This window comes from Coturnix japonica, chromosome 2 (assembly GCF_054131305.1).
Source record: "Coturnix japonica strain WE chromosome 2, WE-NBRP24, whole genome shotgun sequence".
NCBI classification, from domain to species: domain Eukaryota; kingdom Metazoa; phylum Chordata; class Aves; order Galliformes; family Phasianidae; genus Coturnix; species Coturnix japonica.
The window spans coordinates 119459322-119473978 of record NC_140664.1 but is presented as its reverse complement, the minus strand read 5'-3'; the positions used below and the strand labels follow the sequence as shown (position 1 = coordinate 119473978).

General features: G+C 37.9%; 1 protein-coding gene across 7 annotated transcripts in view; it reads left to right on the top strand.

Annotated features, from left to right (window-relative positions):
- The window catches only part of CDK14 (cyclin dependent kinase 14), a 289389-nt gene that overhangs the window by 183476 nt on the left and 91256 nt on the right, over window positions 1-14657 (top strand). For all 7 annotated transcript variants that reach the window (XR_014943062.1, XR_014943061.1, XR_014943060.1 and 4 more), the window contains one exon: window positions 10489-10552. Coding sequence is in view for 4 of the 7 variants with exons in the window: in XM_015853369.3 (XP_015708855.1) it covers window positions 10489-10552 (64 nt within the window). In the remaining 3 variants the exon portion in view is untranslated. The remainder of the gene's footprint in view (window positions 1-10488; window positions 10553-14657) is intronic.

The following is a 14657-nucleotide window of genomic DNA, read 5'->3' as shown; positions in this document are numbered from 1 at the left end:
TCGCTGTTTCAGAAATATTGTAACACCTGGACCTGCACATTCTTCAAATGGCAGCATGACTAGCTGCCTTCATTTGCTGCAGATTGAACAAATGGCTGCTTAAAAAAGCCTTGACAGAATACCCACTGCTTCACTTGACTCCATGTGACTGCATGAATCTATTCAGAATTGAGATTATTGCAAGATCAAGACCTTGACTGGCAAAATAAGAGCTCGGTAAACTTCTGGATGATCTGATTCTAGTATTTGTTCTGTGGTGCTGAGCACCAGGGTTAATGTATAGGTCTTGGTAATCTTCCCAGAATTTTTAGGTGAGAAAAAGAATTTTCTTTATATCACCATTTTATTCCAGATTGTGAGCCTGGCAGTTGCTAGCCCATATACAATATTCTATCTCACTCAGAACAACAGCTTTCCTTTGCACCGCAAATGTATTTCTGTCATGTAATGAGCTTCCGTTGTGCCATGCGTATGTTGTTGCTTGTGCATAAGGAATGACATGTCCCGATGTAGTGTCACAATGAGATGCACTCATTCCTCAGATGTGATGTGACTGGGCGCCTGGCCAGGGAGGAAGGGTTTCCAGTACCCAAGAAGCTCTGTGTTTTGCTGCTTAGAGTGGGATTTTGCTCTGGGAAATTGTAGATCGGTTTCTATGCAAACTAAACCATCAGGTCATGGTGCAGCAGTGATTCTGGTCAGGAACAGGTTTGATCATACACATGCTTATTTATTCCAATCATTTCAGTTAAATATTGGTATACGGAAGACTTATCATTTTATTTTAAATGTTTTCTGTGCTAATTTTATGATGATTCACAGGAATTTGCATGAGTTTGGTCTGCTACTTATTTAAATAAGCTCTCTGGCTTTAAGCACTCTAGGCATCCTAACAAAATGGTGTGTTAATCATGCCAGAGAGGATGGGCACTGTGACATTTATAGGAAGGTGTGTGTGTGTGTGTGTGTGTGTGTGAGCTGAGCCAGCTTTGAGGTCTTCAAAAAGGGGCTGTGATCCAAAAGCACCATTGCTCCTCTGATAAGCTGGTGTTTTGAAAAAAACCCTACAACAGCAACGCAGACCTCAGTAGCGCATACCTGGAATTCAAATGAACCAGCTGCTGAGGCAGCACAGCAGGGCATGTGGAAGTACATTTCATAACAGCCTCCCACAGGCTTTTAGATTTTTTTTTTTATTTTTATTTTTTCTCTCTGCAGCTTAAAGAAAAAAAGTCAGTAAAAAATCTTGAAATAAATCTTTAAAGAGTACGTTTAGGAAGGGATTGTCTTTGGATGGGCTGTTCCAAAGGCTTTACAACATAACCAAGGCAGGAAATCTTGCTTGCAGAGCCTTTACCTTTCTTTACACAGTAAATCACAGCAGATTTTGAAGGGTAAGTAAACAAGCATGGCTTGTGAGCAAGGAGTTCTTCTGATAAATGGTTACAGTACTCCCGCTTTGTGGAGAAGTAAACAATTCTACTCCCATACAGTAAGGAAAATAGCTATTAGTACAGAAGTAAGAAGCAGGGGCTTCTTTGCATGCATTAACAGCAAGGTCTTTCTTAGTGAAGACTTTCCACCTCTGTTGTTGGATTGCTCACAAGTGGCACTGATAGAAGAGCAAACTTCTCTCCTTGGAAGAAAGGAAGAAGGGAAGAGAAATCTGTCGAGGTCAGCAGTAGCCTTAGGCATGAGTTTTCTTCCCAGCCCTTTCTTAATCCACGGTTTCAAGGTACACAGAATTTTTCAGATTCTCTTGCACTAAGACTCAGTCTCATCCTATTGAGCTGCTCTAAAGGTTCTACAAAACAGACACCACTGTTTAAGTTCAAGGACTTTTTATTCTGATGATTTGGGTGTTTCCTGACTGAGGAAGATTTTTCAGCCTGGTGGCTGGGAGAACTGGAAGGACAGGACCCCAGTTCCACTGCCTCAGCCCATTTGGGCCTCAGAGAGACTGAAGGAGAGCACAAAGGAGCTCTCTTTTCACTTTGGAGCTAATCAGTGTCTCCTCTTCATATGTGCTGCAGTTTCAGATTGAATCGTTGCATGTTTTCACTGGTTTGAGTGAAAGTGCAGTCTCTGTCAGTTCACTTTCTTCAAACTTCCTGCTGCTAATTTCAGATTCTTTCTACAACACTGGCCCATTTGTTTTCTCAGTAAGTTTTTCAGATCTTGTTTTCTTAATGTTTTTTAGTGTTTGCCTCATTCATGGGAATGTTTTATTAAGAATCACTGTGTCAGAAACCAGTTTCTTCCACCATATGAACCTTAATGAAGGCATAGTGTTGTAATGAGATGTGCTGATTAGCTTTAGGAAGAGGATGCTATAGCCCAGTACAAGCTGCTTTAAGCCAGCTTTTTTGTCTCATTGTGAAATGTAGAGGAAATGATTCTGGCTTTCATTCCTCTCTAATTTAGATTGGATTATGGACAGAATTATTTTCTAACAGTCATCTCATTGACAGAGCTATTTCTGTGGTTCAAGGTAAAATATTTGTTTATCAGGTCCTTTTTGGAATAAACTAAACTGTCCCCTGGCTGAGTGCTGACAGGACAAACCTTGGCAGTGCATTTTTAAACAAGTGGGGATTGCATTTCACCCCATGCTGTCCATCAGCAGAGGGCTTGCTCTGTCTCAGTGCCTGCCCTGCTCCTGACACAGGGCAGCAGGCACAGCTTGGCAGAGGAGCAGGGCTGGGAAGTGTCTGGTCCCCTTCTCCCATCAGGTGACAGAGGTGTTATTCTGGTAGTGTCCCTCAGAAAGGTAGCTTTGGTTACCGCAGGGATGAAGAGAGCTCTGAGTTTGTATACTCAAGCTGTAAAGAGAGCAGAAGCAGTGTTGGGGTAGATTTAAATTTTTGATACATAAAGCAACTCAAATATCTTTTAATTGCACCAAATAACTTTGGGAAAATCAAATATTGAATAGATTTCCCAGGTATACATACAGACTGGGAGAACTCCTTGAGAGTAGCCCTATTGAGAAGGTCTTTGGGACTCCTGATAGAAAAAGAGTTTAGCATGAGCCAGCAGTATGTACTTGCAGCCATGAAGGCCAGTGGTATCCTGTGCTTCATCAACAGAGTGGTGGTCAGGAGGGAGAGGGAGGGGATTCTCCCCCTCTATTTTGACCTTGTGAGTCCCCATCTGGTTTACATCTGAGCTCGGGGGCCACAACACAAGAAAGATATAAAGTTTTTGGAGGGGGTGTGGAGGGGACTGGGAGAATGCTCAGAGGGCTGGAGCACCTCTCCTACAAAGACAGACTGAGGGAGATGGGCTTCTTCAGTCTGAAGAAGAGAAGGCTCCTGATAGTGGCCTTCCAATACTTAAAGGAATCTTATAAACAGGAGTGAAATCAACTTTTTACACAGGTAGATAGTGATGTGACAAGGGGGAACATATTTAAACAAATGAAGGGGATTTAGATTTGATATGAAGGGAACATTTTTCACCCATGGGGTGCTGAGGCTCTGGTACTGCTGTCCAGAGAGCAGTAGGTGCCCCATCACTGGAGGCCTTGCTCAGGGCCAGATTGGATGGGACCCTTGGCAGCTGAGCTGGTGGGGAGCAGCCCTGCCTATGGCAGGGGGTTAGAACCAGATGATCTTCCAGGTTCCTTCCAGCTCAAACTATTCTATGATTCTGTGATTCATGTTAAGATTTTGTTGTATTTTGATGGAGCTAAAAGCACAAATATTTGTTGAGCTTGATATTTTTTTAATTAATATGTTTTGTTAAGATTCTCAGGGGGTGGGGGGAGGTTGATATTAATTTCATGTTTTGCTTCCCTCATCCATACTAGCATGCTACCTAAATGTTTTTGAAGCTAGTTTCATCATAAATAAATCCCTCCTTATGTTCAAAGCAGCTGTTTTTATTAATTCCTTATAATGTAACAATGATATACCACTTAAATGCCAGAAGGAGCTGGCATCTTAGTGTAGGTGCGTGTGGTTCTGTTCTTTTTTCAACTTAGACAATAAGTCTCAGTAACTTTAGTTTTTCGTAAAACAGCATTAGTTCACTGCACAGGAGAAATAATTTTATATTTAGGTTTTATTTTGTTTGTTCTGAGACAAAACATTTCGCAAAATAACTTGCAAAAGATATATATAAAGTATATACTTATATATATATTTTATATATATATAATATATATATAAAATATATATAATAATATATAATTATATAATATATATATAATATATATTATATATATTATGATATATATATTATATATAATATATATTATATATAATATATATAATATATATAATATATATGTATATATATAATATATATATAATATATGTGTATAACTTATATATATATTTATATATATATATATAAATATGTATTTATATACTTTTATATTTCTGCAATTAAATTTATTCTGCAACATATTACATATGAAGCTGTGGCTGTTTTTACTTCCTTTTATCAGATATTGTCACTTAAAGCTTTTTTTTTTATGATTTTGGAAGCTTTAAAGGGACATAAGGAAGCAAAAAATGCAACCTGCTTTATACAAGAAAACCAGAATTTGAAAACCTGATTTTGTCAGTAGAGAATGATGGGATGTTGTTTATTAACACTTGCATTCTGAAGAGGAATATCTCACTAGATACATTACCTCATTTTCTGCACATTTAATATGTCTGGCTGGTATTTTCTTTCTTACATGTATGGGAATAATTGAGAGTTGCTTTGATGACAATTGGCTGAAAAAATACAGCAAGATTTGTAAGTGTGAAACATCATTTGTACCAACATATAGTTTTCAGGCTCTGAAGAACTGTTTTAAGCATGGGGGAAGACTCTGCTTTTGTTGCGTAGTCTCACTTCAGTTGCTTTAACTTTGATCTAATATGAGTTTCCAGATTTGGGACTGTGTGTAATTTTTGCCATACACTTAATAAAGAAAGACTTCAGAATTTTCAGTCTTGATGACAGTAGTCCTTGAGAGGAAGGTGCTTTTTTGTTTCTACTGAATCCAAATATATATGTTATTGTAATCCTAACTGATAGGCTTTTTCTGTAGAGAAAATATGGGTTACTTTATTGTTTCAGCCAGATTCCTGGAATATCCAGTGCCTTCCCTGAGTTAAAATACATTCATCCTCTAACAAAAATGTAAGTGCATTACACAAACTGAGAGACTTATTGTCCCTTAAGGAAACTGAACAGCTAAGCTCCCAAAGTGAAGAAAAGACCGTTACTAAGACAATTCCATTTCTGTCTCTGTCTTCTGGATATCAAATTTGACACTCAGCTGTCATCTGTTGTGCCCAGCAGAGAGTAGAAGGAAGCGTAGCTGCAGTTGTCAGTCAGCAGTCTGAGTCAGCATGCATAATACACAAATAGTAGCTGAATCTCACTTAACCCGTTAGCAAAATACGAAGCTGAAGGACAAAGTTCCCCCTTCAGTCCTCGTTACTGCACTCGTTACTGCTCACTGACATTACCAGCTGGTGTTGCAGTGTTTTGCTGATGGTAGAGGATGTGATAAAGGTGTAACTAACAGTGAACCCTCAGGAGGGGAATGCAGCACTGGCTGTATCAGCTGGGCAAAGGCTTATCACCAGGAAAGAGAGCATGATCACATAAGTTTGTATTTCCCAAATGCAGGATTCCCCATTCAGAAGCTCTATGAGGGGTGGAGCATCCTGGAATTTGCTCAGATTCTCAAGAGCCATATCTAAACAGCTAACTTACCTTTGTCCAACCAAAATGGAAAGGAAACCTGGGGTTCTGACTAAGTTGGAAGTTTGAAAGTTTCACTAGAAATGTCTAGTTTGGGTGAATGTAGCAGATTTTTGTAGAAAAAGAGAACACCTGAGGCCTCCATATCCCACTGAAAAGATAGAGAGTGACGATTTGGAAATGGCAATGATTATTCTTTTACTCTCTTAATAAATTCAATTCCTCAGACAGATCTACTCTCCCATGGTGTCTGACAGCCCAGAGCTCACAATAAATACAGTGAGATTTACTCAGTAAATGAATAGGAAGACCATCTTGATGACCTTTAGAAGGAATAATAATAATAATAAAAAAGTTCTAATAGCATTTTTACAAACAGTTTGTAATTCTTTCCAGTTTAAATTTTAAGGTCTTTTCATTGAAGGAAAAATATGATTAACTGTCCTGATATTTATTTTTCACTAAACTTTGTTTGTTCACCAAGTTGACCTAATAACGAGAACACTTGAAAATTCAGCAAATTGCTTAACCTAATTTCCATATTTTTTTTTTCTAAGGAAAGGCATCTCATTTACATGCTGATCTTGTTTTTCATTCTGCTCTGTTGCTGGAAAACCCTGAATAATCCACTAGCTGCACATTCTTGTTGAAATCCAGACCATCGCTTTTCTTGAGTATCATTGTATTTAGCAAAGAGTGAAAGCACTATTTCAAAGATATACAGCTCAATATGTTCAAAAGCTTTACTAGAAATGAAAATGCTTATTTTTTTTATACTAATTGTGGCACTAGAGAAAGAGCTGGTGGGAAAGATGTGCACGACTGCTCATCTCATAAGGGAGTCTGGTGACTTCACTGGACAAATAGCTACCCAGAATGACCTTATTACATGGATATAACAGGGATTGCTTTCTAAGCAGAATGCAGGACATCACAGCTAATTGTGTTGATAGATTGGCATAATGCTCACCATAAAATAATGATTCCCATGGGCACAAGAGAGCACATTCATGAGGTGAATGATGAGTCTTTGTAAAATGAGATGTAAAAAGCAAGCAACTTCTTTCTTTCATCAAAAAGTTACAGTAATACAGAAGACCTTCTTGCTTTTGTGTTGCATTTCCTGGGCAATCTGTCTATGTTATGCTTGTATACAGATATTGGCAGGTTCTCTTTCCATAACTTTCCATGTATTGTTGCTGCCAAACCATAACAATGTCAACTGGCAGTGAGGGTATTTGGCCCTCAGTACCCTCATGCACTGTAAATCTGTTATTTTCATATAAATAGATTTCTCACCATGCAAATTAAATCAGAACCTAATCTTGATTTTGAACATCAAATTTCAGATGACAAATTAAGGTCATTTTATCTTGTTTGTTAGGCAATAAATGAGTTCAGGGTGTTTTTCATGTTGTTATCGTATGTATTATGGAAGAGCAATACCCCATGAGGGCATGGACTTTTCATTACAGAAGCTATAACCCTCTTGGCCTGTGGCAAACACTAAATCCATTCCAAATTTGAGAATTGCAGGGGTTTGATTTGTTTTGGGTGAGTAATTCAATTAAAAATAGGATATCAAAGAATAGAAGTTGAATGTTTATCTTTCTGATATGTAGATTATGAGTAGAAAAAGTATATAAGTTATTCTTATTTTTTCCAAACAATTACCAGTAATAAAGAAAAGATTATTTCCAGTCTTAAACAGGGGCTTGAATTATGTGGCTGCAGTGATTATTTTCTTGTTTCTGGAACCTGTGTGAAATTGAAAGGAAAAGTGTTAGTATGTAGAAGAGGCAGAACTCTTGGTGGCATGCTTGGGATGGGAAGTGGTTGCCCATGAAAGATGATCACAGCTGTGAGGTCAGCCACAAAGTAACATCCCTTGGCATTAGGTGGATGTCTCAGCCAGCCGGGTTTCCTATATCTTCCACTTTCACAGCAGCTGCAAATCCCTCATGTAATCAGATTTACCTGCAGTGTCAAACTGTTGACAGTGGTTGGGTCTAGATAAACACTCTTAACAGCTACAGGATGGTGTTCTGAAGTAAAAACAGAAGATTGTTTGGCTCTGCTTTCCTCCTTCAGATCGGTCCCTATCTTTCACTGTGGTGTGATGTGAACTCTCGTTTCTTTGTTTATAGCAGGTGTCAAAACTCATCACTTTAAGTTGCCTAATCCCTGCTCATCAAAATGGGATGGACTGCTACTTAGAAGCATTACTTGCTTTAAGTGCTGCCTACAAATCACTTTATAGTGACATACCTGTGGGCAGTGATTGTTTTATCTTATTAAAAACGCAGTTGTTTCCCTGCCACCTTCTCCTCCTTATTTGTTGATTGATAGTCACATATTGTGAATTTCTGCACTGTGTATGTTAATATGTGTATGGAATAAGGATGATCTTTCTGGTGTTTGTACAAAGAATTGAAATACAGGGTCTGGATCACTGCCTGAACTACCAGCTGCTCCTACCTGGAAATGGTAGGCATTTAGATGATAGAAAAACCTGGTTGTTTCTAAACTGCTGCTACCCTTGACAGAAGGTATAAATGTGGTAGGCATTCTGAGTGATGCATTGCACAGCACTCATTTGTAGCTGGCTCTTAAACATTATAACAGCAGATGTGCCGGAATGTTATTAAAGGAATGGTTTGGAAAACTAGTGAAACAGAAAAACTGTGAGTCACATAATATTCATTACAGAAGTGATTTCCCATAGAGCCCTCTGTTGTTGGGTCTACTGTTACACTGAAAATCAGAATAGTCCATTTCCATAGCTCCAAGTTCTACCTTAAATTAATCTTACTGTAAGCTTCAGATGTTGTTAGTGGATTTTAATATTTAGCTGTACAGTTCCTTAGCTGCCTATATCTCATCTAAAATAAGAGAACATTGAAAATATGTATTTGGAAAGGTTGGCTAATTTTACGATATTCATAGCATTTTGTGAGTGAATATTCTCTCACTTGAAAGTGGGGCTGCAGAGTGCCAGCCCCATTTCTCAGTGTAAGCCAGCAGACTGAAGAAGCTCTGTTTCTAATCCACGGGCTCCCTCTCCTGGTCTGAGTGTTGCTTGGCACTAACACCTGTATCTTCCGTACAGGAGAGGTGAAAGTTACTTACAAAAACAAATTGATTTAATCATGTAATAATGGGTCAGCGCTGTCTCTGACTTCTTTTATGTTTAACCACAGCACTGTTAGCAGTAGCACTCGAAGCATTTATAGCAATAATGAAGTGAATTCTGGTGTTGTGATGAACTGGGTTGAAGGGCCAGATTTATCCTTCAAATGCTGATTAGGTCTTGTTTCACAAGGATTGACAGCAAGATTCTGCAAATAATAATGTTAACAAATGGAATCAACGAACTTGCATATCCAAATAACTGCATGAATGTATACTGTCTAATTGAAAGGAGACTGTTGTCTTTGTTTCTCTGACACCTTGGTGTTTCAGTTCCTACTATGGACCTACAAATGGTCCAATTTAGATGTATTTTCTTCCATTTGAGGTATTAATCATTATGTAGAGTGTCTTTGCGTTACTATTTTCATATTAGAAGCAGGCTTTTTTTCTGTTTTCCACTGAATTTTTTAAGCATTAACTTATAAATACAAATCGCTTTCTTGGTGCTCATTTTGTGCTGAAGTAAGTGACCACACAGTGTCAGAGTGACATAAGCTACACAGGATAAAAGATTTATTCAGAAGATCAGTGGTGCAGGTAGAGGCAGGGCTGGCAGAGGGGCTTTGTAGGTTTGTGACAATGCAAAATGAGCAGAATACCAGTGTGAAATGCACTTCACAAAATCAGGCCTTTATTCCAGGGCCTGAGCTTACAGCAAATACTGAAAATGGTCCCTATGATTTTCATTGATGCTAGAAAGTGTATGAAAATTTGTAACAGGGAAGATCCCACAGAAGAACTTCCTAATTCTGCAGTTCATTCAGAAACCCATTTTTAGAGCTCCTGTTTCAGATGTTCCCCCCAGCCACACTTAAAGCAAGTGCTGTCACTTACATATCATGAAGTAAAAACAATTGTGGAAGAATTAAATATAGCTGTTCTCTCAACCAAATTATCTTCTCTGCCAAAGGCATCACGAGTTGCACTTTTCATGTGGGCAAAGAATATAAGATGCAAGTGAGAAGTGCTAAGCTGTTCCCTGCTAAAAGTTAGTGTAATCTATCCTATGAGTTGAATAGAATAGAAACAAAACACAATTTATGAGTCAATAATTTCTGTAATTTCTAAAAATTCACTTGTTTGAAGCTTGCTATATCTATTTAAAATGACAGCTATTCTTGTTGTGTTGCTACTCACACCATGCTCTTAGTCATCCACTTTATCATCTGTATAAATCTTCTATCTTGACATCTATTACTAAATGTCTGCTCAGTTAAGTTTACATGGATTGAAAGTATTTCCAAGCTCAAAAATTTAGCCTGTGTAACATCAGCATTCTGTATCATGCAAGTAGCTTGAACTAGTCAATGGAAAGTAGCTTTAATGTGTATTGGTCAAACAGGATGTCTGACACATATGCAGCATCCTGTGCTGGCTCCAGTGGTGCCTTGTAACCACAGTAACTTTTAACTTTTTGTATTCCTAATAATTAAGCCTATTTACAGTTTAGATTTTGAGGTAAATTGAGCTCTTTGGCAGAATTGCTTTGTGCAGTGCAATGAATCATCATGATTTCCCATTAAAGCTGTGTGTTTCTTTTTCTTTTCTTTTCTTTGCCCTTTTTTCTTTTTCTGTTGTGCACAGGTACTTGGAACACCAAATGAAGATACGTGGCCCGGAGTGCACTCATTACCACATTTCAAACCAGGTAGGTCTAAATACCCCCCTTTTTCCTTTACCTGGAAATACAAGACACAGGTAATTCCTGACCACAGGGTAGGAACTTCTTTGTGAAGGCATCCCTTGAATATTTTTGGCAGCTCCTAATTTACTAGAGCCTCCACAATGTTCAAAATGACCAGAATATACAAAAGTACAGAGTCACCTTCATTATGCTACAGTGAAGTTTCTCATTTTTGTTACTGATTAATAAGTGAGTACACATGCAGAATCCTTACAAAAATTTTGCGGCCTTTAACAACATTTCAAAGGTACTGATTTTATCTAAAGAGACTGAAGGAAAGGAGAAAACCTGGAAATGCTGTTGTACGTTGTATGGATTTTTTTCTTTCACATTCTGCATTCTAAAGTTTTGAACAGTAGATGGCAGCCAAGAAACTTCCTGGCTTAATTCTTTGCCTTCTAATTGTGTTTAGGAATGTGAGTTTATTACCACAGCAGAACATCAGGAAATAAATCCACAGTGCATACTCCATTAAATCTGATTTTTATACAGGCTTTGTATTAGATTTGCTTTTATTTTCTCTATCCCAGTATTTTGTCAGCTGTGAGTATTTAACAGTTATAAAATAGGGGAAAGGAGGGAAGGTGTCCCTCAGTCATGGGGCTGTCACTGGGTGTTTTCACAATTGCTGCTCAGTGTACTCTTTGTTCTCTCAGGTCCTTTTCACCTCTGAAGTATGCAGATCTATCTGCAAGTTAGAATAATTATTATCCTGTCTGGAAATTGTTTAATGATTCTAGGGCCTGTTAATGCAGGGTGCTGAGCTCCTTAGTTCCCATGTACTGTGGAGGTCTAAGAGTACTCCAAAGGAAAAAAGCCTTCCTCTGTAATTGCTTGAAATACATATTATGTTCTATATTCCCTTTGTGTCTTGGTTAATAAATAAGTAAAAATACAGTAATGGAAACAATAATCTAGCTGGACAAGCAAAATTTGGTCTAAATACCCCAAAACAATGTAATAGGACTTTATGCTGGTAGAAGATGGATTTGTGTGAGCAGCAAAAGACATTACCTCTGGGATCACAGGTTCTGCACACAGTGCTCTGACCCATGGACTGTGCTGGATTTACACTGTGTGTTCATGCTGTTGGGGTCAATAGTGCTGTTTAGTCATGGATACCAGGTTCTCTGTTGCTTCTTAAGGAAAAGATTTTCATTTGTGCACTTCTGTGCGCAGAAGCTTTCTGTCAATGGCAAGGCTGACTGGCTCCGTCTACCAATGCTCAGCCAGCCATGCTCCTTTTCCTGTTGGTCTGAAATTGTTGTTACACTCTATATTATACCCTAGAAAAACAGTTTATGGGACCAAAAGACCCTTCTTTCTTGAATAATTTCTTCAGAGCAAAGTTGATTGATTTCATTTATTTCTTAGATTAATACATTTAGGATAACTTACTCTTTTCCTTTTGTTAGCCATAGAACACAGAGTAACCTGAAATGTCTCACCAGCTCTGAACCAATTCCATTATTCTTTAAGATCTGTGACATTACTGTATTTGAATATGTATGATACAGGGTTAAATAACCACGGTGCTTTGTGTATCTTTGTGTGGACTGTGAGTTTTAAGACAGCACTGGTGATGAGAGTATCAATGCCCACTCAGAGAAGGTTTTGATGCCATAAACTGAGTTAAGTGAACATAAAACAATGGGATTTAAACAGGCAGTATCAGTAGTAACTCTAGTTAAAATAATAATAATAATAGTAAAAGGACTAGCAAGAGCAGAAACAAGATTTCATTGTATTTCTTGTTTGCATAGATTTAAATAACTAATTTTCATGCTGTGATTTGATAGGACACAGTCCAGTGCTGCAGGCAACTAATCACATTTTAATGGGAAACAAGTAATGACAGAAAAACATGACATTAGCCTCTTCTCCCATAGAGTGGCCAAAGGTCTGATTATTCTGGTAAGCAGCCAGTGCATAAATGATGATCTCTGACATATTAATATGCAGGAACTTTTCTGATGCTGAATTAGAGATGCATTACTAAGGGTAGCAGTGGGTGGCTCTACATCAGCTAAACTCCTGACCTCAGTAATTTTAACAGCCTGTAACTATTGAAATAAAATTGACATAATTTGTTTTGCCATTAAAAAAGTGGTAAAACAGCTTGTATTTTATGTGCCTGCTTTGAGATCTTTGATTGCATTGCATCTTGCAAACACTGAAAGTGATATGTGAGATACTTACAGATAAAATTTGGCCTATTCTTTGAGCTCTATCAAGATCAGCCTCAACATCATTTGTCATTGTTTGTGTTTGCAGATGCATAAACACATCCTACTTTGTAAATTACTTTAATGAATGATGTAAAAAATGCATTTGAAAATTCTGAAGTTAGGGTTGGGGTTTTTCTTCTGTGATTCATTTTGAGGCTTTCATGATTGCTGTATTCTTGAATGTGTCTTCCTGTACTCAGACACAACCAAAGAAACTCATCCATTTATGATCATTGTAAAAATAACTTATTTGCCCTCAAATAGAAGGCAGTTTGAATAAATTACAAGGCCTCAATGTCTTTCTGGTAGCGAGTGGCCCAGAACTGAACACAGTCCTTGAGGTGTGACCTCACCAGAGCTGAGTAGAGAGGGATGATCACCTCTCTGGAGCTGCTGGCTATGCTATTTCCAGTACAAGCCAGGATGCCACTGGTTTTCTTGGCCACCTGGGCACACTGCTGGCTCAAGTTCATCTGAGCACTGTCCAACAACCCCAGATCATTTTCCTTATCACATTTAAATCTTCCTGGGTTTTGTGTATTATTCTCTCCATCTACATTAATTCTCCCATTTCTCTTAGTCCAGACTCTAATTTTCCTTTTTTTCTCTAGCAATTTCTGATGGATTCAGAGCCCCTTCCAAATAACTGAGCAAGATAAGCCATTCATATCAACATCCACACTTAATTTTCTGCTTTTCCTGCATTCTCAATTAATTTTTATGGAATTGTGAATGTTTAACATCCATACTGGGAAGCTGAATAGGGATTTGGCAGTGAGGAAAGGGGTAGAAGTCAGAACAGAAGATAAATGAGGTGATGCTGGCCATTAAGAGATGTGAACTGTCAAGGAGAGTGGTTTGCAATATTCAGTGTGTGTGCCTCTGTATACAATACTGTCTCTAGGTGAGAGAAAGTTTAATATTAAACCTTGGGCTGGTAATATGGGAGTCTGAATATGACTGTGTTCAGCAGACTATCAGGAATAATATAAAGTAATATATCTGAAATTGGTGCCTTTTATGAGACAGAAGAAATATCTACAGAGTATTATTGTTTTCTAAAACAGAATCTGTAAGGTGAAGATGAAAACACTTAAGAGAAAGAGACTCTCCTCAAGGAGAAAGCAAAAGGAAACTTTGTAGGGAAAGCAGCATTCATAGGAAATATTGTAGTTTCATAGGAAATGTTACAGAGTTTGCCAAAGATTGATAGAAACTTTGTGGATTTATTATTTATTAAAAAACAAAACAAAAATTCCTGACTGTGTGACTGACAAAATCACCGAAGAGCTGCTGTTCTGACTGGGGAATTCTGCTTTGCTTCCCAGATGATCAATAAATATAGGTTTAATTTAGAAATAGGATCTGACTACCTGCATCCTAACAGCTGACTGATAACCAAGATTTATCAAGGAATTGAGTCTTCATTTCATCCAGTCTGGAATAGGACTGGATTGAGAAAAGAAACTCCTTTGACACAAAGTCATGCAAATACTGCATATGTGGACATACGGCTTTTCAAAGTTCCATAACAGTTTTTCCTACAGACTTACACCAAAGCCTCCCTTTTGAAAGGGAGAGGAGGAGAGGAAAAGCAACGGAGTGGAGAGCAGGGAACTGAAGTATTTTTTCTCAAGATATCTGGCATACAAAGAAAACAAAGTTTAATTCATTATTACAATAAAACTCCTCTTTTGGTTTAACTTCAGTAAAAATTTAAATTGCACATTAGAACTGCAAACAGGGCTTGAAATTTTTTCTTGTCAGAATGGACACTTGTCTTCACGTCTTTAGCCCAGATAATGTAAATGCTTTTTGGATCAAATATTTAATAAAAATGG